The sequence below is a fragment of the Struthio camelus genome, chromosome 3 (genome assembly GCF_040807025.1).
Source record: "Struthio camelus isolate bStrCam1 chromosome 3, bStrCam1.hap1, whole genome shotgun sequence".
In the NCBI taxonomy this organism is placed as follows: Eukaryota; Metazoa; Chordata; class Aves; order Struthioniformes; family Struthionidae; genus Struthio; species Struthio camelus.
The window spans coordinates 72,462,258-72,486,717 of NC_090944.1; the positions used below are offsets into that span (position 1 = coordinate 72,462,258).

General features: G+C 37.3%; 1 protein-coding gene across 14 annotated transcripts in view; it reads left to right on the forward strand.

Annotated features, from left to right (window-relative positions):
• EYA4 (EYA transcriptional coactivator and phosphatase 4) overlaps positions 1-24,460 on the forward strand; it is a 161,105-nt gene that overhangs the window by 116,284 nt on the left and 20,361 nt on the right. For 8 of the 14 annotated variants that reach the window (XM_068938364.1, XM_009688847.2, XM_068938359.1 and 5 more), the window contains 7 exons: positions 654-720; positions 2,687-2,829; positions 2,972-3,115; positions 4,658-4,737; positions 5,022-5,205; positions 14,668-14,804; positions 16,348-16,431. In XM_068938364.1, coding sequence (XP_068794465.1) covers positions 654-720; positions 2,687-2,829; positions 2,972-3,115; positions 4,658-4,737; positions 5,022-5,205; positions 14,668-14,804; positions 16,348-16,431 — 839 coding nt within the window. The remainder of the gene's footprint in view (positions 1-653; positions 721-2,686; positions 2,830-2,971; positions 3,116-4,657; positions 4,738-5,021; positions 5,206-14,667; positions 14,805-16,347; positions 16,432-24,460) is intronic. The other 6 variants (XM_068938365.1, XM_009688851.2, XM_009688850.2 and 3 more) reach the window with 2 other exon arrangements.

The following is a 24,460-nucleotide window of genomic DNA, read 5'->3' on the forward strand; positions in this document are numbered from 1 at the left end:
ATGCAAGATTTTGATGGCTACTGTACAGGACTGTTTATGCTTACATTTGTAATAAAATATCATTGTTAGTACCTGTGTTCTAATCAGCCTGATGATAAGGAAGGAAATTCATTTTCTAGGACAGTTACTGCAGTCAATCTGATATCTTCCATCACTGCTAAGCTGATCAAAATTGTGTCCAAATAAGACATATTTTTCCTATCCAGTGTTGAAATTAAACTTGTTAATGTGAGAATTTAAACTTATATGCATGTTATTTCAATCTCATGCAATACCATATGTTAAATTACAGAACTCTTTTTAAATGGCAATTTTAATGCAACTTGCAAATTTGAAAGATCTATAGTGTGTGGATCACAGATTATGTGTGAAGTGTAGGTCTCTAAAATATAGTCAGAAGCATGCTAGTCAAGCTTAAAAGCTGCTATATGCTCATACCAAGAAAAAAGTTCTTTACAACATGAGTGATTTATGAGTGCCATGTTTTAATTTTTGTATTAGGATGTCACAGGTTAGATGGCATCTACTTAGATGAAAAGCTTTGAATTTCAATGAGATTTTCTGCCAATGTGACTTTATTAGTGTTTAGAATGTTTGGCTGTATTGATTTCATGACTTTTTAAAGTGACGTTCTCTTGTTTTCTGTTTTGCAGTAATAACAAGTAGCGGCTACAGTCCAAGATCAGCACATCAGTACTCTCCGCAGATATATCCCTCCAAGTTAGTGTCTGCACCTCTCCTAGCCTTTATAGAGATTTGACCTTGGCTCTAGGCAGTTCTGTGGTTTGTTGGAACTAAATGTTCATCAACAGAAAAAAGAAAGAGAGAGAGAGGAAAATAGTTAAGCCTCAGTACTGACTGCATTACCATTCCCTCTCCCTTTTTTTTTTTTCTCAGGTGGCTGCAGAATAAGATCCTACTTTGTGCAGTAACGTATTACTGCACAAGAAGTATCCTTGAATTTCTGCAAATAGTAGAGGAAAAATGTTAGATTAGTAGGTTCTCAGACATCAGCATCTTCGCTGTGCTGACAGTGTACACCAACGTATTTAAAGAAGACAGTTTATACTTTAAAATCACAATTGCATGTGGAAAATACATACTTAACGGTAACCACGCTCACATAGACCCCTCCCAGTACCAGCATTGCCAAATTGCCAAGTACTTCTAAAAATGTCAGAGTTATGAGCCACGCTTTCCTCTTCTTTCTCCGATGTTAAAAGATCTAAAAATCAAATAAATAAAATTAGATTACCTTTTGATCTGATTTATGAGTTGTAAAACAGTGTGCATTGTTAGGACCTTCTTTCACATTGTTTAGAGGAAAACAGTCTCTTAGCCAGTCATATGAATCCAGGAGTAGGAACTTAATGAAAAGCACTGAAGATACTATGATACTTCTGCTATTGGCAATCTGTATGCACATTTATTTGCATGTCCTGTGATCAATGTTTTGCACAAGGGTCTTTGATTTCAATATGTAATATATTTGTTTCTGCATATTTGATAGAGGTACCTAAGTGACTTTGAAATTTGATACAGAGAAAACACTGAAACTTTAGCTGATTAGACTTTTGCAGTTTTCTTTAACAAATTTGCATTTGTATCTTGATATAGTCAAGGTATAGAAGGTAAACTCCTCAACTAAGAACAGTCCTGCTTATTCCACTTAAAGCAAGTTTTGGCTGACCATGTCAGATATTCTTGGCCAAATACATTACAAGGTCTAGTAGAATTTTTAATCTACTGTAATAATTTATAGGCATCTAAATTAATGAGTAATCCTTTTCTGATATTAACTGCTGCCAACTGTACTGAACTAATTAGAAAAAAAAAAGAAGAAAAATAAATTAGAATCTGAAATTTAGTCATGGCTTTTAATGGCCAGGTTTCAGTTAGTGTAATTCTGCAGAGTGTGTTTATTCAACTCTTGGTCCATAAAATCTTATTTGACTTACAAAACAATCCAAGACAAATGTTTCTCTGTATGTTTTTGCAACTCTGGAGGGCAAAAATTTTAAACTTGATTTTATTCAATCTCTCTATAAAACCTCAGTATTTATAAATAAAAGACCATTTTTATTTCCATTCTATTTCCCTAGCCCATATTTTCCAAATGTTGAAAGCCCATCTGGTTACCAAAGTATTGCTGTCAATATTTTTCATGCTGTTCTCTATGGGCACAATCCATTTCCCACTGAAGCCAGACGCTACATGTCTATTGAAGCAGAACCATACATAGAGAACATAAATGTAGTAGCGTTAAAGTTCACCTCTAAATTCCCTTTTTTCTTTCACTCCTGCATGTGGGGCCAAGTTTCCCCCCACTGGATTAAAAAAGCACGAGGCCTTTTCTGATTTAAGCTTGCTGATCTTGGCTCAAAAGGATCAAAATCATGTAAAGCCATATTAGCAATGGCACAGTCTATCTGGAGCTGGACAAGAAGCTTGGGAATTAAATTGTAGTGATGGGACAACACAAAATATGTACAGAGCTTAGTAGAACGTCAACTAGAGTGTTTTTCAGCTTACTTCAGTGGGGGATGGAATGAATCCTGTAAGAGGAGCAGTTAGCAGAATAATGAACTGTCTTTGGACATTTTTGAACCTTTTTATTTACTTTATTGCTTGAATCAACGTACAAAGTATTTGTTGCCACAGTAATGCTATTTTTCCTGATATTTAGGCCCTATCCACACATTCTTTCTACACCAGCAGCTCAAACAATGTCTGCCTATGCTGGACAAACCCAGTATTCAGGAATGCAGCAGCCAGCGGTCTATACAGCCTACTCACAGACAGGACAGCCGTACAGCTTACCTACTTATGGTATTTGACCTCTTATTATTTACTTCACCTTACACAGAAGTAAGAGCAATGCTGACAGCATTCCTTGCTTTTTTTTTTTCTTATTTTCCCAACTGTAAGAAGATATTTTAAAGAATCAGTTGAAAATTGATTTCTTACACAGATTTGGGTGTAATGTTGCCAGGCATCAAGACGGAAAGTGGGCTCTCGCAGACACAGTCACCACTGCAGAGTGGGTGCCTCAGTTACAGTCCAGGGTTTTCCACCCCACAGCCAGGCCAAACACCATATTCTTACCAAATGCCAGGTGAGTATCCATCACTGCCGTGTGTCCTCCCATCGTTTTTCCTAGGACACTTCTTGTCAGAACACCTGAATTTGACCTCTAGGTACATATATGCAAAGGTATCTGAAAGATGCAAATGAGCATTTAATAGCATTTTCCAAAATGCCTGAACATAAGAGGTACCTAACTCTATTCATTCCAATTGATTTTGGTGGGATTTAAGTATCTTACCCTGATATACTTGAAAATACCTCAAGATGCCCACCGGTATATTGAAGGACTAATGATTTTGAAAAAATCTCATCTTTGACACTTTCTAAGAGGCAGCATGTATGTTAATGATAGATTTAAAAAAGAAAGTAATGTGATGAAATTCTGCTCACAAATCTGAAGAGTGCCGCATGCAGACATGCTGAAAGCGTTCTAGAGCTTGTTTCAGAAGCAAAAGTGAAATGAAATGCTGGCAGTTAAAGCCGGTAGGTCTGCATGTGACTTGGGAAGCATTCATGTTTCACCCTCAGTGCTGATGAAAATTAAAAAAATGAACACAGAAATGACCAACTAGCAGGTGGGGTGGAATGCCAGTTCCAGTTGTATCAGTGGGACTGAGAAAAGCTAGCTGAGAATTTGTCTCTTACTGTTGCTGGCCTGCTGTTTGCTCATATTTGTGGTCCATTTTCAGTTCATTTTTTGTGAACTATAACAAATAGCTTACCTTTTGCAGTTATTTTTACTTCTGTAATTTAAGGCTCAGAATTTGTTTCCATGACTAATATCCATGAATGAATTTGTTTTGATGATATGTTAATTTAGATCTAGTCATGCAGTGCAATCCCATTTGCACCTTGAGTTTTTTATGGGGTGAAATCACATGGCAGGACTGGAAGCAATTTTTATTTATTAAGGAACATATGCCCTGTGACATCATTTGAAACTTGTTTCCTTTTGGATTAAATAATGTATTAGAACGTCTCCTTAATTCGTATGTTTGTTTCCTCTATTTTTCAGTTATTAATTCATTTATTATCCTTTGATCATCAGTGCTTTGTTTTATTTGGAGATTTTTTTAGTTTCTAATACAACGGTTAATCTTTTAAATAATACAGATTAGAATATTAATCATCTGACATATCAAGAACATGGACATGCCTCGTTACAGATCTATTAAAAACACCTGGCTCATTAAAATATTCTTTGAAAAGTTTTTTTTTGATTTTGTAAGTGAACATGCCCTAAAATGCATTAACTTCATAAATGAGGGAAAAAAACGAAAGAAGAAAAAGACCTGAAGAGAGTTGAGGCTGTAATGAACTGAAAAATGCTTTTTTGATCAGTATAATGACTTATTGCCAATACTTCCGTTCATAGAATGAAAAATAATGTATGCCTGGAAGTGGCACTTAGTTTCTTTTAAAATTCATTACAATGTTTTCTCATTTAAATGGAAAGTAGGAGTTGTTTGTTCCTCTGATTTATCTAAGTTCTCGCATGAAGTATTCTATTTAGAATTTTATTTTGATTCACAGACAAGTTCTTACGATTAATTATATTTTTTAATTTTAGGTTCTAGTTTTACACCATCATCCACTATTTATGCAAACAATTCAGTTTCAAATTCTACAAACTTCAGTAGCTCACAACAGGTATGAATATCAACATTTTTGTTTGTACTTTGCAAAAATACTTATATAGCTGATGATGACATGTTATTTTAAGTTAGAACTGTTAACGCTGAACTAGACTCACTGTTATTAGGTACTATTTTCAATTAGGTACTATTTTCAAATGAATTAATTAAATTAATTTTGATAAGCCTCCTCAAATTAATAAATATTATAAATCTGAACTAAAAAATAAAAATACGTAGAAATACTTAATGGAAAAATTATTTGTTACTCTACTTAGTTAATGGCATTTACTATTTTAGGATTATCCATCCTACACAGCTTTTGGCCAAAACCAATATGCACAGTATTATTCAGCATCAACATATGGCGCATATATGACCTCAAACAATACGGCCGATGGCACCTCTTCATCATCATCAACCTACCAGTTACAGGAGTCTCTCCCTGGCCTGACTAGTCAACCAGGTACAGATCTACATTCAGGTGAAAACCATTTTCGTATTTTATGCTGTACTTTTACTTATAAAAACTCCAAATTTCCTTGCCCAGCCTTGGTAAGATTGCATTCATCTTGAATGCTGACATTTTAAGCTGATGCCTCTCAGAAAACTTTATTTTTCAAGGAAACCAGTCAAAATAAAGTCATCTGTTCTGTTTTATTTTGTTTCAAGAAACATACATAATTTGTTTGTTAGTTAAATTAAACTTTGTAAATGAAGTGTTATCTGTGAAGGGAGTAGGTCTTTAAAAAGTCAAAATAATCTGATAGGGATCTTTTAGTACCCAAAACTACTGTTCAGTAACAAACCCTCAGTAAAGTTTGAAATAAATAAAAAAAAAAATCAGTGAGCTCTGCTATTGCTGACAGTGGAACATTACTGTATCTGCATACATATTCTGAAATATTGCTGTAAATAATTTAGAACAAGGTGTTGTTCATTTAATTATATCCCAGTCATGCCAGCAGGAGTTTGTGTGCTTTATTTAAAATATGTGCAAGCCATACTTGCTAATAGGTAACTAAGAACAGAGCTATCAGCTATTATCACAAGTCTTTTTAAAAAATAACATATTATTTGAAACGTATTTAAAATTGCAAAAGGAAGGCTCTCAAACTCAGATGACTAAATTTGCCTGCCCAACTCTGCCCCCTTGTGCATATGCACTATGATACAGCATTTTGTTACACAGTTGTATTCTTAGCGCGTGGCTTCTGGGTAAAGGCAACTCTTCAGTTTTTCTTTCTGTCGTTATAGTCCGGTTCGCAGCTATTTACTTGCCCCATTCTACATGTCACGCAGACACTGATGTTAATAAGGATTTTTTTTTGGCTAGACTTCTCTGGGGCGCTTAGTATCTCCTGAATATCTCACTAATTTATTTTCCACTAGAAAAAGAAAGAATAAAATTATATCTTTGAAATTGTGTCTTTGAAATTATGTGTAATTCAGTGAGGGTCTGAGAAGATCTCAATGGGCTAGTTTCGGAACTTAAAAGTACTAAATACAAAGCCAGATTAATGTGGTGTGCCTCTAGGGTTAGTGGAGCCTGCTTTTTCATGCTGACTTTTCTATATTGTTTCCATTATTCTAGGAAGTTTTTCTAAAAGATCTAGTTCAGTACTGTGTCATATATGTACATCCCAAGCAGTCTACTAAGGCTATGTGTAGCCCCTGTGAGAGAGACAATAACTTCCCAGCAGCCTGGGCCACTGCTGGTGGAACACCTGCTTCGCTCATACAGCATCAGGAATGTCTGCCTTACCCACATCTGTGAGCATTTATGAAAAGACTAACAAATTTCAGTGGGTGTGGATCAAACTCTGCATAAAGATATCGTACTTCGATCACAAAATCAGCTCACTGCACAAATCTTCCCAATTCTCATCTTAACAATTGACCTGTATCACTGAAAAGTATAGTAGAATACATACTGTTTTATAATAATGAATTTGTACAAAGGAAGGGTTTTTATATTGTCTAGCAAAGTATAGGCAAGACCTCATATTTCAGAAAGAGCCTACTTTGAAGTGCTTAAATTTGCTAAAAACTTTGCAAACTTTAATTGCGTGAGCTGACATTCTTCCTTGCCAGGCGTTTTCCTCAGGCTGATTTTTAAATTGTGTGTGTGTGTGTGTGTGTGTGTGTGTGTGTTTGTGGTACGCTATGGGAGGGTATGGATATGGGGAGATGCACATTCCTGTATTTTTGATAAATGTTTAAAACGTGAATCAGTAGTCTCAGACCTGAGTACAAGTTGAAGAGGAAAAGCTAAGAGGTAACTTACAATCAAGTGAAATCTAACAGTTGCAGGACATCCATAATAGATCATATGTAATGTATTTTTAGATTGCAAAGAGCACTCACAACTGATGTTTTGATAATTACACATTTCCTGTGTATCTTTCTTGTTTCTCTGTTATTCTTCTATATTTTAAGTTGAGAAAATCAGACAGTGTTTGCCCTTTGTTTCATCTATATATCTGTGTTTCCTAGAAATGCTGTAATGATATATTGTGTATTATGAAATGTCTTTGCATAGAATAGCTTGACAGTAGAAGAGAATATTACATAGACTGAACAGCTGAAAATAATATTGAGGGCTGCACATCTATGAAACAGTAAGGATTTTGTCTTCTAGATGTTTGTGGATTGTTTAAGCATATGTACCTGTGTTCCTGTTAAGTAACTTGTGCATCTAAACTTGTAAATCTGCCCATACACTTATTTCTGTGAAGTGTTGAACTGATCTTGCGACTCTCCTTTGAGAGCGCGGCACTCACTCTGACAATACGTGACATGCATATGCCCTTGTCTGTCACTATAAAAATACACTTGTCTCAGTGAGGTGCAGTGTCTTGAACCTGGAGATCACTTCAGATAGAGTAGATCATACTTCAGTTCTGCAGCCTGACTCATCATGTTCACTTGCTATCTGACAGACCTTCATTGTTTGCTAGCTTAAAACCTAAGGTTAAACCCAGTAAGGCACTTCACCCTTCTACCATCTCTGATGGCTGTTAATTCAAATAACCCTCAGTATTAATTAATACTTTGTTAATTCAAAGCCCTCAGTATTCCCCACACATACAGCATTTCTTGTTTTGATAGTAAACCCCCATCAGTTCAAGAGTTAAAAATCAGTTACAATTTTATTTGTTGGCTGAGTCGAAAAAAAAAAGGTGAAAATTTAAATAGACATTACTCTTTCTGCTGCTCGTAACAAGCAAGACACATTACAAGGAAGTAGAAACAGGTAGGAGGTATAACATTGAATCCGTTTTCTGGCTGCTCTCTCTGATATCCTGTTGCTTTAAGAATACGTAAGAAAAGTCGATCAGTAAAGCATGTAGGATGAGGCTTAGCAGTTCATCCAGTCCACATCTGTGTTAGGTTCTGCTTCTTTAACCTTTCTGTGGACTTCTCTTTTTTTATCATACTTGGCCTAACTTAAGATATTTCAAAATACAATCATTACCACAGCATATCTGTGTGCAGACAAAGAGGTATCTCCAAAGGGAGTTCATCTTCTCCTAGGATAAGGCAGATGAATCTTTAAGGGATTCTGCCTCAGGTAATGAGTTCATATAATTAATCTAAGGCAGATAAAATTCTAACAGAGGAAAGAGGTCTGTAGGGCACTTAGGTAAAAGCTTCAGATTTAAGCCCCTTACTTTCATATGTCCAGAGTTAGGCAAGATGAATCACTCAATATATTAGCTCCAATTTCATTAGTGGGATACAGCAGAACTTGGTCTCTCTTAATTTGGTACCCACAAGGAAGCCATCTTTTAAAACTTCTCTAGGAGATGGTGTTATCAAAAATACAGCAAAGGTGTAAAGATACGCAGACAGGGACTGAAATATAGCTAGCTGTCCATTATAACAAGCACTGAGAGAGTTCAGGTGTCTGGTCACAGTAACGTTGTTCCATAATGCAATTACAAATATGCTGTCAATTTTTAGTGTGGCCTGGGCCATGTTCTGTCAGCAGCTTTACTCCATGCTTCGTTGATTATTCTATGTTATCAGTCATGTGATATTACAGTCGCTGGAGAGATTATTTCCAAAAATGGCTCTAGGGTTTGCCTCTCTTAAAAAAAAAGAGGTTCCTGGCAAAGATCCCAGTTGCTTGAGGGACCTTTTGAGCTGTGACTGGGCCACTGGGGCTCAAAGGTAGCAAGCTGCACGGAAGCCTCACTGACGGATGGGGAGGGGTTTCAGTGCTCCCTCCTTCTGGCAGAATTTGGTGAAAGAGCTGGAACATGTTCACCTTGAACAGACTAAGAGCAAGCCCAAAGCAGTGGTGCTAGCTTTCCTCCTGTATGCTGCCCTCATTACACATGACAGAAGTTGTTATTGAGCCCTTGCTTTGGCCGATGCCCACACACCTCTTCCCTCCTTAAGTAGCACAATTTAAGGGTGTTTTAACAGGAAGGGACACTCACACTGAACTACAACTGAGAAAAAAATGTACTGAATATGAAAGACCACCTCCTTTTATAACATGCTGGACATGAAGTAGTGTATGAATATCTTAACGTCTGTGAAAAAGTGGTCATTCCATGTTCAAGTTTTAACATTTTCCTTTTTACTTACTGGATCTGTGATGCTGCTGCTCATAGTTCTAGTGAGTGATGTTCATGAAATATATTTATTAGACATATGTTGAATATTGAAAAAGGTAGAAAATTTCAAACATTGTAGTAAAAATTTCTGTCAAATATGAGCTACTCTAGGTACTCAATATGAGATTAAGGTTTTCAGTAGTCTAGAATTTCTCATGTACTCTTTTTATGATATTCATGGCTGAATTTTTAAAAAGTTTTTCTTTCACCAGCATTGACTATCAGAATTTCTAAAATAAGCAGAGGAAAAGAAAATGCAGTTGCTCCTTTAGCCTGCTGTTACTAAAAAGCGAATCAAGCAATTAAGCCTACAGTTGTTCAAAAAACCATGCACTACTGACTTCTGCAGTTCTAAAATAGATGCATACCTTGCATTCAAGTAAGAGACAGCTGGTCATTCTGATTTAGAGATTAGCTTAATGAAATAAAGTTGGCTCTAAATATCTAGAACTTACAAGGTACAGTGGTACAGTGATTAGTTACAGTACTGATTAATGGATAATTAGGCAATCATGTACAGTGTTGACCCAAGCAGAAGCCTGGGGCAACTGGTGATGACTAATGCTAAATGAAAATTGAGGTTATTTACCTCAGCTACAAGATGCTTTCAGAGAAGATTTAGAACAGGGGGTTGTTAAATTTTATTTTTTGTAGAGTAGAGTAAACACAATCATAGAGAACAGATGTTTTAATGCATTACTGTAGAGATGAGTCTTGATTTTGTTGTAAAATGGTAAAATTTTATAAATATGAGAACTTTTGTGGTAAGAATGAAATAATTCATGCTCAGTTATTTAATTTTTTGCCTTTTAGTTGCTGAGTTTTTGTTTTGGAAGTTTTTTCTACTTTGTCCGAAAAACTAGGAAATTATATTTTTGTACATAAGTGTTGCATACTCACTTTTGAAGTCAGTGCAGATTTTTGCTGCGCAAGGAATCTAGTTATGAAGCTTCTTTTTGTGCAAAGTATATTTTGCTATGCTTTTTATGGAGAAAGAACTAAGATAATGTGACCTTAACTGATCTCTCCACTGCCTGCAGTGTCCTTACTGACATCAACACCATGCTGGGAATAGAAGTGATTAGTCAACAAGAACTCCCTCTCTCCATTCTGTAGGGATAAAGTAAAAACACTATAGGATCCTTATTTATTAGGTATTATTATCACTGCTTAATTTCCCCATTATTTCTTAGCAAATGAGTCTTAGTTAAAGATAAAATACTAAAGACTACAAATGAACCATATCCAAATCAGGACAGAGCTACTTAAAACGTTATCTGGAGCGGATTCTCAAGTTACAGTTTTTAGAACCTCTTCTTAGGTGCTGCCTGAAAGTTTGGCTTTGTTCTGTGTAAGTAGAGAAGCGTATTGGTTTTGCAAGACTGAACTATTCATCATCTAATTTGAGAATAAAGTACTAGTATCTCCTTCCAGGCCATAGCAGAATAGTTAGGATACTTTCCCAGGAAGTGAGGGATACCGACTTAATTTCCTCCTGTTTCATGGAGATTGGTACCATCATCGTCCACATGGGGGTACAGGGAAGTGGATTCTGGGCCTTGAAAATATGTCTCTCTTTGTACTTCACGTTTATCAGTCATTCAATCAAATAAACAAGTGTGCCCTGGAGAAGGCAGTGGAACCTAGATATGTCCCTCTTCTAGGTAAACATCTTAACTAATAGGCTGGGTAATTGTTCTTCTTCATGTTCTCCCCTTTCCTTGAATCTTGAATTTTTTCTTCATCATGTCTAGAGCTCCCATTCTGGAATGCGATATTATGGGCTTAAATTCTCACAAGAAATACAACAATATTTTTTCCAGGCCAGATACTAATAAAAATATCTTCTCTGTCTTCTATAAGAATATCTTCATAATAAACTTCTTTATATGATTCCCTGTAAGGTATAAAGAATTACATGATGGAAGAGATGAAGGATTTAACTCTTATGTTACTCTCAGGCTGTTAATTGGGATTACAGACATTTTTTTCTTCTAAATCCTGGGGTCTGCTAGACTAGAGTTGTTTGCTGCCTTGTTGTGGAGGGAAGATGAGGTGAATGACTCAGAGAAAACCACAGAAACACAGAATCATGTAGATTGAAAGAGACCTCTACAGAACTTTTGGTCCAGCATGCTCCCAGAAGGGCCAACTTAGATGGACTTGCTCAGGGTTGCGTCCAGTCGAGTTTTGAATATCTCCACGGATAGAGAGTCCATAGCCTCTCTGGGCATCTGTCGCAGTGCCTGACCATTCTCACAGTAAAGATTTTTTTTTCCTTATATCTAACAGGAATATCCTGTGCTGCAACTTGTGTCTGTTGCTTCTTTTCCTTTCTCTGTACACCTCTGAGAAGAGTCCTTCAGCCTTTCCTTCTTCATGTTTTCCAGATCCTTAGCTGTCTTGGTGGCCCTCCACTGGTGGCCCTCCATTGGATTCGCTTTAGTTTGTCAGTATCTCTGTTGTACTTGGGGACCCAAAACTGGGCATTTTGCCAGGCGTGGTCTTGCAAGTTCCAAATAAAGGGGAAAAAAACAGTCATTTGATCTGCTGGCCACTGTCTTTTTAATACAGCCTAGTATGTGGGTTGATCTTCATTGCTGCAAGGACACACTACTGGCCCATGTTCAGCATGGATCCAGCAGGATCTTCAGGTCCTTTTCTGCAGAGCTGCTACCTGCCAGGCAGCAGCCTCTACTATTGCATATTTTATCCATCATTGATTGAGGACTCCTACATCTTTTATATTTTACATTTTTTACATTATGTATTTACATTGTGTGAAATTTGTGAAGCTTCTGTCAGCCCAATCCTCCAACCTGTCAAGGTCCCACTCTGTGACAGCCTTGACCTTCAGCATGTCAACTACTTCCACAGTTTGGTGTCATGTTTAGAACTGCTGAGGATGCACTCTGTCCCCTTGCACAGGTCACTGAAGAAGACATTAAGCAGAATTAGTCCTAGTATCAGCCCTGAGGAACTGTTGAGCAATGTGAAGTACTTAAGCACTCTCACTATGAAAATTTTTTTACTTGTATGTAATGAGGATATGCATGATTCTGTCCCTTTCACTCAATGGTCAACCAGTTTTTTACACAAATTTCTAGTACACCCATCTGGTCCACATCTCCTTGAAATGCTATGGCCATGCTATGCCATGTTGAAAGCCGTTCTAAAATCAAGGTAAATGACACCCACTGCTGTGTCCATGACCAAAGAGCAATCATAAAATATCTTCATGAGTTAGGATTTTCATCAATATACGCCAATGCTATACATAATGGTGCCTTCTGATTTTGAGTGGCATGTGGTCAGTGTAGTGGGGAAGAAGCCATGTATGCTCATGAACAACCTCAAAGTTGTATTGTTTCTGTTAGACTCTTTTGGATTTCTGTGACTGGAAGACTTCAAAATGCTTCAAAAAACTTCTTTCCACAAATAAACTTGGAAATATTCCTTATTTTGACCCGTATGACCTGATCTTTTTCTTTCACAGTGATTTCACAGTTGGTTTATATAGCTGATGTTAATAGAAATATTCTTTAAAAGGGGGAGGAGAGGAATAAAATAAAATAAGTCTTGTAATATTCCTTAATATTAATTATAAAATTCCATTCCAAAGTTCTTCAGCTTGATTTTAAAACACAATATAATATCTGTGAGGAAGTCTCTTGAATGTATAGTAATGAAACAGTAATGACACTGCTGAATTATCTTACCCATGGTTTAGGGGTCAGTTGCCTCTGCTTTTCAATCAGTGCAAATTCTTCCTGTTACTCCAAAGATTTAAGCCACGTTTACTTTTCAGATGAAATAAAAAAGAAAATCCAGTATGTTAAAAGATTACAGGAGAAATCTTTGTCCTCTGTTGCCTGGTGGGCTTTGGTGTCCGTAGTTAATTACTCTTTAATAATAATGAATAATGTTCAGATTGCAGCTCAAAATTGGGTGCATTGTGGATGGTTCCTGGGAAATGTTTGTCCCGAGTATTAATTTATTCTGAAGATGTGCCATCATGAGTACTTGTAACAAGTATTACAAAAGTGACCCAGAAACACACAATTACATACAGCTCAAGGACACTCTTGAATCAGACTCTGTAATAGATGCCAGATCTAAGCTGCACCTGTTTCTTCTTTAATAAAGAAAAATAAAATCATTAATAGAATCGATGACAAAGGAGAATTTATGTCATTTAGCACTCGGGAACCTAGACAAACTACATTTCTTCTTCTTCAAAGCACATTTGTAGGGGCACTGGAGATACTGTGTTACAAAGAAAGGGTAATTTCCAGTTACTGAGCTATGGCATAAAAATTCTTTATTAGGGCAAGTTCCACACCCTTCAGTCTGTCTGTCTTGCAGTAATATTGGTTTGCAACCACTTCCATACTGGTTTGTTACCAGTAGAGGCAAAGCAGATTAAATGAGTAAGTCAGAGATAAACCTGTATGGTAAGAGCAGCTATGCCATGCCAGATCAGAGGTCCTTCTGTCTCGGTATTTTTTTCTCTGACAGCAAGCAGTAGCTGGTACGTACAGAAGGATGATTAGAAGACAGTAAGTTTGACTTGGTGCTTTTTCTTGTAGTATCTGGAGCACTGCATTTAATATTGTGACTTTTGTCTGCTAATTTATGTAGTTCATCTTTGAACCCATTTTGTTCTTAACCTTTGCTGAGTCCCATAAGAACAGACTCTACAATTTATTAAAATACTTCCTTTTTGTTTCGAATCTACTGTTCAGTAATTTAATTGGTTAAGGTATGGTAAAAAAAAAAAAAAAAGTGTACTCTGATAAGGAGCAGGTGACATGGGAGGAGGAAGATGATTGGGGATTCCAGTATGTGGAGGAATACCGAAGGGCATTCTGGTAAAAATGACACAGGACTTGGAAATAAGCCTAGCTGAACTCTAAAACATTGGAAATAAACTACTTTAACTAAAAAGCACTTCATGTTTTGGAAAATATGACTTTTTTTAGTATGACTTTTAAAATGCACCTCCCGTGGATATATCAGTATTTTTGCACATGCTCATGTGTATATGTATATATGTCTGCACATCTGTATGTAACATTTTAATCTTTCTCTTATTCTACCAGGGTTTATAAACATTTCCTTGATAAAGTCAGACGTATTTGTGACATCTGCAAATTCCATCTACATAAGACAAATCAAGGATCACTGTTTTTCTTACAACTTATTGTGGTGTGTCTTGCAGTTGGGTTGCCAAATAGATATTTAAGAGCCACTTTAAAAACTGTATTTCTTATTTAAAAATCCAGCATTAATTTTGCAATGAATGGTTGACTTTACAGGGGAGTTTGACACAGTACAGAGTCCCTCAACGCCAATCAAAGATCTTGATGAGAGAACATGTAGGAGTTCTGGGTCTAAGTCCCGGGGTAGAGGACGGAAGAATAATCCATCACCCCCTCCGGACAGTGACTTGGAGGTATGCCCTGTAGTAATTGATGAGTGGTAATGTCGTGGTTTCTTCTGATGGAAAGTAAATTCTGCAAATTACAGCTGTGGAAACAGCTTAGAGCTTTTCAGAAAACAGCATGGACTCTTTTATTAACTGAATATAACAGAACTTAGTGGCCATTTTAACATACACCTACAATGATACATTGCTGTTCTGTATGAGGAAGTTAGATATGGGATTCATCCTTGCGCTTTTTAGCCGTATGCCCTAGTCTCTTTCAGTTTCTCATGCAACAAAACCACAGATGTGAGACTTCTGTGTTCCAATTAATCACAATTAATTTTTCTTTTTTTTTTTTAAATAGGAAGTGTCAAATGTATTATTCAGCATAATTATGCTTATTTATGAATGCAGAGAAAATAGGCAAAATTATCTGGCCGTAACCTTTCAAACACTTAAGTACAAGTTTGTCTTTATGCTTGTCAGTAATGTCGTGGATTTCAGTGAGGCAGCTTATATCAGTGAAGCGATGGCTATACTTTATGTGCAAGAACACAGCCTTAGTGAAGAAGTACATCTGCCTAATATACAAGGTGATGATTTAAAGTTCAGGTGACCTCTTAGCAATTGAGTAATTAATAGTGTCATTACTCCTGTGTTAGCAGCGCACTGCCTTACAGTGACAAGAGGAGAAAGAAGCTTAGCGCACATATGTGTGAAACACTTCAGCTCTGGCATCAGAGGAATGTGCTGCCTGTGTGTGTCATGTGTCTCCTTCTGCCATGAGACTGGCACTCTAGCGAGCGAGCAGCCTGGCCAGCCCTGCACTGCCTCTGTGTTCACTGAACATCTCTGTGTGTAACAGAGGACATAATTTGCTAGGGCTTGGCTGGCAACACAGGTTCTCCTCGGGTGACAGGGTGGCCTGCAGTGTTAAGCATTGGCTGTAGGTGTCATTGTATACAGAAATTATTAAAATTTTTTCTACTTTTCCTACTCTTAAAGGCATATAATTTTTCTAGGGAAGAGGCTGTAACTTTTTATATCAGTTTTCCTGTTACTTGTATAGTTTACTAGTGAAAATGAACACAAATCCCTGATCAACATAAGGAGTTTCTTTCTTTTTTTAAGTTAGAATAATCCTTTTTAAATATTACTTACATTATATATTCTGTATGGCATATCTTACCAAAGACTTAATATTAGCTATGCAGGAGAAACAAAAAGAGCCTTGAATCAGTAAGATTTGTGCAGAGGTAGGTGAGAGTACTATTTATCGTTAAATTAATAGTCATGTCTGACCCAGAGTTTTTTGGCATCTGTGTTATGCAGCTTAATTTGAAAAGCTCGTTGAAGGAAGAGTAAGAGCTTGTTGAGCAACGAAAATGCTACGGTCCTAACTTTTTACCAATAAATGTACGATACACCATTCCTGATGATTTTCAGAGATAACCTGCTTGATTAAACAATTAAACTTTAAGATATGACTAAGTTGATTTTTGGCTGTTGGGGTGGTGGTGGGGCTTTGATGTTATTTGTGAGCTTATAGTGTCCCCGTCTCTGTTTTCAGCGTGTATTTGTTTGGGATTTGGATGAAACAATCATAGTTTTTCATTCGCTGCTGACAGGATCCTATGCACAGAAGTATGGCAAGGTATGTAATCCATGAATTCCGTGTTGATTGACTGCATCATAACTATCTGGCCTGTATATGATTTTCACCTTTGGTGTTCATAATGGTTTGGGAGAGGATAGATGGTAAGGCATACAATAAAACCCCTTTTCAGAAGGTTAATGTGAAAAAAGTCAAGTGGAGAAATGAGACACAGACCCTAAACACTATATGAGGCGGGACTGAAGCAGAGGGAAGACTTCATAGAGGAACAAGGATGAGGTTCCTGAGATCCTGAGATACTGCAGGGTGATAATGGGTTTATACTGACAGTATTTGGATGCACAGAGGAAGAAAGAACAAATAAATTGGAATATGGAAAAAGAACACAACTAGTGAATTTACAGGGAAATTGATGAATCAGGAGGGGTAAGGGAGAGAGTGAGCTGTTTAAATGCCAACTGCAGATGTTATTCTTTGACTCCCCAGCTTTTCCTCTGAATCTCTGGTTCCCTTGGCTAGCTCTAGGGTGAGTAATGCTAGGGAGTGAATCCCTCTACCAGCCAGTCAATTGTACTCATCCTCTGCCTTGTGATGAGATCCAAAAGAGGTTCAGGTCATGGAGCAGTGAGCGGCAAAGCATCAGGGAGAGAGCGAGGGAGAGAAAAGCAGTGGCATCCTGAAGCAGCAGAACCAGGAGTTCCCCTGTTGATTCAGCACTGGGCCCCCTGTGAGGCTCAGGTCTTGAGTGTTGGGGAATGGCTGTTTGGGCAAGGGGTAAAAGACTGGGGAGAAGGAGCTGGTTGGAAGACGAGTGGGTTGCAGAGGAAATGGACTGCTGTGAAGGGTAGATTTTAAGATCTGGATAAAACGAAAAATTAGAGCAAATATATGGAGGAGAAGAAAATGGACAAGGAGGAGGGTGGACATCACAAAAAAGTCCATGGAGTTCCTGCTGTGAAACTTAGAAGGGTGTGGAAAAGCGTCCTGTTTATTTGATATCCTTACTGTTTTTCTGCTTTTGTCACCTCTGCCTAAGTATACCTGGGGATAGTATGAACACCCTGGTGTCTGGGATGGCAAAGCTGTTCACCAATTGTGGGATGAGAACCATCTGCAGAGCTGATTGTTTGTGCAAATATTTGTGTGAAAGAGAGACAGAGAAGCCCCTCTTGTGAAAGATCTTTTTGTTAATGAATAAAGGACAGGGGAGAGGATGTGGGTATGTACATATGTGGGTGCAGAAGGTTTTCTAGTTATTGTGCCACTCAAGTGTAATTAATAAAGAGGTATTTCTTTCTAAGAACATAACTGTGTCCATGTGATGTCAGAAGAAGGGCTTGCTTAGCCTAAGTTTCCTGTTTCTTAACTCCAGCCAGAATCAGATGCTGAAGAAGCAACTGTGAGAAACAGGACATTAGAGAAATGATTTCCACACCCGACCTCCCCAGTCAGTGGTTTACAGATTTCCTAAGCCAGAATTTGCAGTATACAACCTTTGATGGGCCAGTCCTCTGTGTTTCAAGACAGCTGTTTGTGCTTATGAAAAGAGAAGGCTAATAGGAAAACTCACAGGCCCAGACAAAAATCTGTTTTTCTGGAATGTTAAGATAAGAGTAGTTATTCATCTCTTGCATAAAATATGCTTGCCTGTTTTGCAGCTTCACAGTGCCAAATCAGTGCACGTTTCAGAACCTTGTCAAAAAATTCCTCTTCTGCTATTTTTCAAGCACTATAACAACAGTGACTTTGTCAGAGCCATTTCTAACTTATACCTATCAAAACAAGAGAGGAACATAAACATGAACTTTTATATCACCTTTGAGTGTAGGCCATATACCACCAGAGGACTTGCTGAATTGCCCCAGTGATGCAGTCATTTCTTTCCTCCTGTTTGATTATGCCCTTAGGATGTTTGTGTCTGATGCTACACCCTTTGCCATCTCAGAACATAAGTGGTCAACACCTCAGTCAGCTTTCATATAAATTTTTAGAAATCAGAATGCATTTTATAATCCTTAGGCGTTTACAGATAACTCTGAAAACTGTCTTGGAAACAGCTACAGAAACATAATTTTTCTTGGTTTCTAACTTCATTATCAGTAGGGATATTTGAAAAAATCCCTCTACCACTGCTTTTTAAGAACTCATCTGTTCCTATAATCAACACAAAGTCCTTAAAACAGTAATGGCATATTAACAGCCAGTAGTAATGACAGCAAATAAAGTTAGCTTGTATAAACCAAGCCACCAGTAACCAAACGTCATGAACGACCATGAAGCAAAAGAAGAGGAATTATTAAATAAAATACTTCATTTTTTCTACTGAGAGGCCGCACCCATGCAAATAGGGAAGTGTATTCATTCCCACGAACAGTAAAATTAAAGTAGTAGTCCATTTTTTGCAGCAACTACCTGTACCTTATTTTTGGAGAACTTGTTAGAAACGTGATAAGAAATTAGCAGTGAAACTCAAATATATGTTGTAATTTCTTATCTCGTAGCTTATACGTTGCTGACTGCATGGAGGCTCAGGCAGTAGGAAAGGGAAAACAGTGAGAGCTTGCATGACTAGACTCTAACTTTAGCATGTCTAAACTTAGATGGGATGTATCTGAGCCTAAGTGCCTAAGAGGTTAGACATGGTAGATGGAAAATATAATACAGATGGACCTCAGTCAATTTTAGGGGCATGACTTCTTTAGCAGATGTGGCCCTTGTGTTTTCTGTGTATGATTTCAATCTACAGACAAGGTCTTATTCCAGAGTAAAATCTGGATTGTAAGGACAGTTGTGTTATTATGAGAATAAATACTCCATTAATTGTGAAGTTCTCAATGGAAGTCTTGTGAGAACACTGGTGTTTTAAAAGTGCTGTAGGTTCTGTTTTTTTCCTAGAAAGATGGTATAAAATTATTACTTCACAATTAAAAAAATGTTTAGGGTAGTGTCAAGTAGCTGCAATACTTGGTGATTTCTTTGCAGTGATTTGCTATCTGGCTTTAAAATTTGAAGATGTGTAAAGTTGCATTGAAGCTCAACTGTGTTTAGTGTGCTCTTCCGTACTTTGTACTTTCAAGAGATAAGATGCTAGGTTTAGAGCCAGTGTGAATGTACAGGATATATACAGACAGGTCAGGATATTCCTTCAGTTCTATCCCATCTACTCCTTGATATGCAAACTTTCATTCCCCTCTTTCAGTAGCTCTTTGCCCTATTTCTTGCAATGAGTAGGCAAAACCAAAACATTCAAAAATGAGTCTCTTAATCCTCTGTGCTCTGCTGCAATTCAGACAGTGCATGGAATGCTATGAATAGAAATGCAATATGTGGAGATGGCTGTCATGGTCTTATAGCCAGGTGGGTGGAGAGACCAATGTATATGTGGAGAAGCTCTTGAGAGTCACAGTGGTGCCAGCAGACAGTCTCTTTCTCGAAAGAGTTCTACATTTTAATAGGCATTTCAAGTTGAAGAGAAAAGAGAAAGGAAAACTAGCATCCACTAGAAGAGACAGATAACGGGGGCTTTCATTAGCAGAGATAATGTGGGAAGGCCTCAATCCAATAAAATCAAGTTTCAGATCATGTATTTGTCAAGAGAACGTCAGATTTCTGACCTAGACCTGAAGACTTCTACATTTTAGAATGGACGCTCTCCTTGCTATATACTTGTCCAGCACTTTGCATGGAGTGATACTCATTTGATTTCAGAATTATGTATCACTGTTACAGGAAAGCTATGTTATTGTAAATACAAAACTAATGATTTGCAAAAAAGATTTAACTTGGAGGATCCCACATTAGGTATCTCATTTGAAACGCAGGGCAAATTGCTTCTTCTTAGGTAGGCACCAGTGGAGTATAGCTTTAAATTCCACTGGAGTGGGAGAAATTTGACCAGAGGTTGGTCAATGTATCACTTTAAAACATCAAAACATAAAACTTACCAGAGGAAGACTCTCTGCCTTGTTGTTTTCTGCCTGTGGGTGTTTCTGTCTGACTTTGGTGTAGTGGTTATTTTATTGGGCTGGTCAGAGCTAATACAAATAAATAATAAGAACTACACCTCTGTTAGGTTCCAGGTAACTGTTCTCTTTCCCAGCAATAAGAGTATTTCTCATGGTTCATCTCGTTTGTTCATGTGCTTCATATTTTATAGAACTAGTACATTCTATTTTTAAGTATTTACTGCAGTAAGAAATTATGAAAATTGGCATTTGAGCTGTTACATTATGACTTGTGTGGCTGATTATGGTTTTTGCAGCTGAGCACCAGTTGGCAGATACAGTTTTCTACAAGGCTGAACTCTTAAGTAAGGATTTGTTGATGTGACAGAACATGTGTTAGGAGACTATCATTATCTGTTAATGTTTATAAGGGACGTTCTTATTCCCTGTGAACAGTGTGTATTCTTTGTTCCATTCTATTCCAGCTATTCTCACTAATTGAAGGTGATTAAGCTGAAGTTTTGTCTTCCTCAGAGCATTTATATTTCTAACATTAGGAATTCATTCATTTCTCCAAGGTCAATGCAGAGGGCAAGGATGCGTGGATAAATGCCATGACTCAAGGTGCAGCCTATCAAGAAAGAAAGAAAGTCTCTCATGACAATAGAAGGGTGAAAATGGGATCTTCAGGTGCAAAAATCAAAACAAATGAACACTTGATGATCACATTTTGACATTTTTGATGGAAGAGCTAACAGCAAAAAGTTGCCCGAGAGGTCACATTAACCTTGTACGCTGCTCTGGAAAGGGCCTAGAAGCGTGTTATTGCTCACACTGTGCTTGTCCGGTTGTTAAACAGAAGAACTTTGTCACCATTAGGGCCCAGGATAACACTCATAAACATGCCTTTGTCCCCTCATATTAATACTGTATCTTTCATGACCTCCAGATGTGCTCTCCATTCACTCCCTGATTGTCTAAGGCCTCAGTCCATTTTCCTACTGCCTTCTGGAGTGCATGGAGCAGAAACTCCTTAGGGGGGGAGTATGTGAGTTTTCATTCATCAGCTACCAGATACAGCTTTTACGAGATGTATTCGCTGCGTCCGTTGCCACCTTCATAACACTGTGCTAGGAACGAGCATCCTCTATGAGAGCATGAGAACTGAACTTAAATCTGAGATTCCTGCTTCATGTAGGGAAGTGTCTGTAAGCTAAAAACGTTAGTGTTTAACTTCAGCATTTCTACTTTTTCCAGAGGATGCTGCTGTTTTAAGTCTATTCAGGACAGTCACCTATTGAATATCTATTCTCACAGTATTTTTCACATATTTTACTTGTTTGCTTGCTTGACTTTTCTGAAGGCTTCATGTGTACAAAATTGGGTCAAACTGAATCTACCTGTCAGTCTATTTGCCTGTTTGTCTTCTTCTTCTGAGATTTTATATAGAATACTTTGATCTGTTTTTTTTTTTTTTTTTTACAAAAAATGAAAGTATTTTAAACATATTTTGCTGAAACCTGACCTTCCCAGATGATACTAAATAATTTTCTTCCACTAATGGATAATGGATATGGAGCTTTTGGGGCTCTATTCGAGACACTGACGTGCTTTCCTCTTTGTCAAAATATATAAATATTGCTCTTCCCAGGTTATTTTTACCTAGTCTCCCAGGAGGCATTCCAGTGGATGGACCAGTCTAGTGCAGAAGTCAACAGACAGACAGTCTGGCTCCAATTTAGTGCTTTCATAGTAACGTAGCTAAAGTCATTTGTATTTTGGTATACAGAAGTGCTGTAGCTGATCTTGACTCCTTTGCATGCTAGTAATATCTGGCTAAGTATCATGCCTCTGAGGGCCAAAGAGTTGTGCTTTTTTATTCAGCAAATCATCTGGGGAAAACTTTCAGTGTTTTTATTATTATTATTTCCTCTTTTGTGTGTGCTTGTGCGGAGTAGCACAGAATACCATTTTGGCAGAAGTTCAGTCTGCTTTTTATTCAGTTTCTCAGTTTGCTGTGCTCAAATCTATATCAGCTGCACATGTGTCTTGCTTTCTTTTCAACATTCAGTTAGTTCTTTGTGCCACTTGAGTCAGTCGCAACTTCAGCTTCAAGCTGAAAGACAGTAAAATGATGATTGTGATGTTCCTCCACATTCTACAAACATTATGAAACCACTAGACCTTGACAGTCTGCTTCCTCTATCTGTTTCTGTATGTGAAGAGGTAGACTTAAATGGCAGGAGCTGGAACTTGATGTCTCATACTTGTTAAACAGTTGCAGTGCGAGTTTCGGCAAATTTATTAAAGGGAGAATAGTTTGTGCCTTGAGAATTCAATTCTAGTTACTCTTTGTAGCAGAAGTTGTTATGGGTAGATCCCAGACTGATTTAATGCCAAGTTAAAATGAAGTCTCTTTGATTTATTTTATTTTACATATAGTATGTAGCAATATTCCACACTTGCCTATGTCAAAACAAGGACATAGAACCTCTCATTTTAACAGTTATAAAGTCATGCATAGCTGGTTACACAAATACTACTAATAAGAAAATCATAAAAGCTTTGTCACGTTTATATCTTTCAACTATACAAGGCAAGGCAGGAAATTGTGATACATAGTTGGTAGTTTCTGTTAAAATAAATTGGATTATAATGGAATATGTTACAGCATATTTCCGCATTTATGTCTGCTTCTACCCGGGAAGGGGAAAAAGGGGCTGAGAATCAAAAGTCTAAGATTCCAGTCTTGAAAACATTCCAGTGAATAACTTAGCTCCCATAAATAAAAATGAGTTACCACCTGTGCGTAAAGTTATGCACATGCCTTCATGTTCGCAGGATTGAGGTAAAAAACCATATTGCAAGTTCTCTTTACAATATGGTATGAAGAGGAAAAAAGTCTTAATTTACTGGACACTGAAAAACTGCAAGAGAAAGGAGAAAGAAGCACATGTTTACATACATACATAATGACATTTTCATGAAAGTATTAGGCTTCATGAGAACTCTCATGAGTCCAGAGGTTTTTTCTGATTTGTGTTGGTATGTGGGATTTTGCACATCTGTTAATGTATGTTCCTTAATCATCCCCTTGGAAAATAGACCTTTGCACTTGCTGCACCCTTCGCCCAAGTGCCTTTTGGATTCAGTGAACGTGGTTGCAGAAGACATTTTGAATTCAGTGAGCATGGTTGCAGAAGACATAGAGACCAAGTTATTTTACCGGGCACTGTGATTTGTTTTTGCTTCTGAAAAGTAGCCTGGACCAGTTGAAAGGTCAACATAAAAATATTTCCTTTCATTCTCACTGACAGAGAATTGGGTCTAACTTTGTATCATTGCAATTTCTTATATACTATTCTCCCCTTCAAGTCTGACTTTTTCATGAGCAAGGGTCAAAATATGTCTATGTTTCAGATTTTACCATTAGTTTTTAAGTGCTTCAGGGCAGAAGCCATCTTTTATTCTGTCTTTGCAAAGCCCTGAAATAGGAGACGTCTGATCCTGATTGGGAAGCCTTTGATCATAATACTAACAAATGATCATTTGAGGTTTTGTGTGATTTTGTTGCCAGATGGGAACATACTGGTGAGCTTTAAGTCTTTTAATCTCAAGGTATTTAAGAAAGGATTTCTGAAAACTCACTAGTGTCAATCACAGCTAAAATTATGAAATGCAGATTTTTTTCTTTTTTTAATGAAAAGAGGATCAAATCTACTTTATAAGTAGAGTACTGCAGCAACCTTAACATAAAAAAGTTAACTGAACTGCACAAGCTCAGGCAGATGATTAAGGTAATGAAATAACTAGTTCCCAAGTGTCAGCTGAGCATCGGAAACTGTCCATTTGTGCATTCTTAACCTAAACAAATGTAAGGTAATGTACCTTGTCTTAACCTCTTTCCTAGCAAGCCTAGCAAAGTCAAATTAATTGCCTCACGTTTGTTGCACGCTAAATGCTCTAAGGCAAACTGTTTTTGCAGATCAGTACATTTGTGGTAATTTGCTGAAGTAGAATGATGTAATGGAAAGTGTGAAAGCCTGACCACAAACAGATAGAAAATTTTGAATGGAATCTCATCCAGGGGGAGGAATCCTGTATTTAATAACTTAAATTAAGGA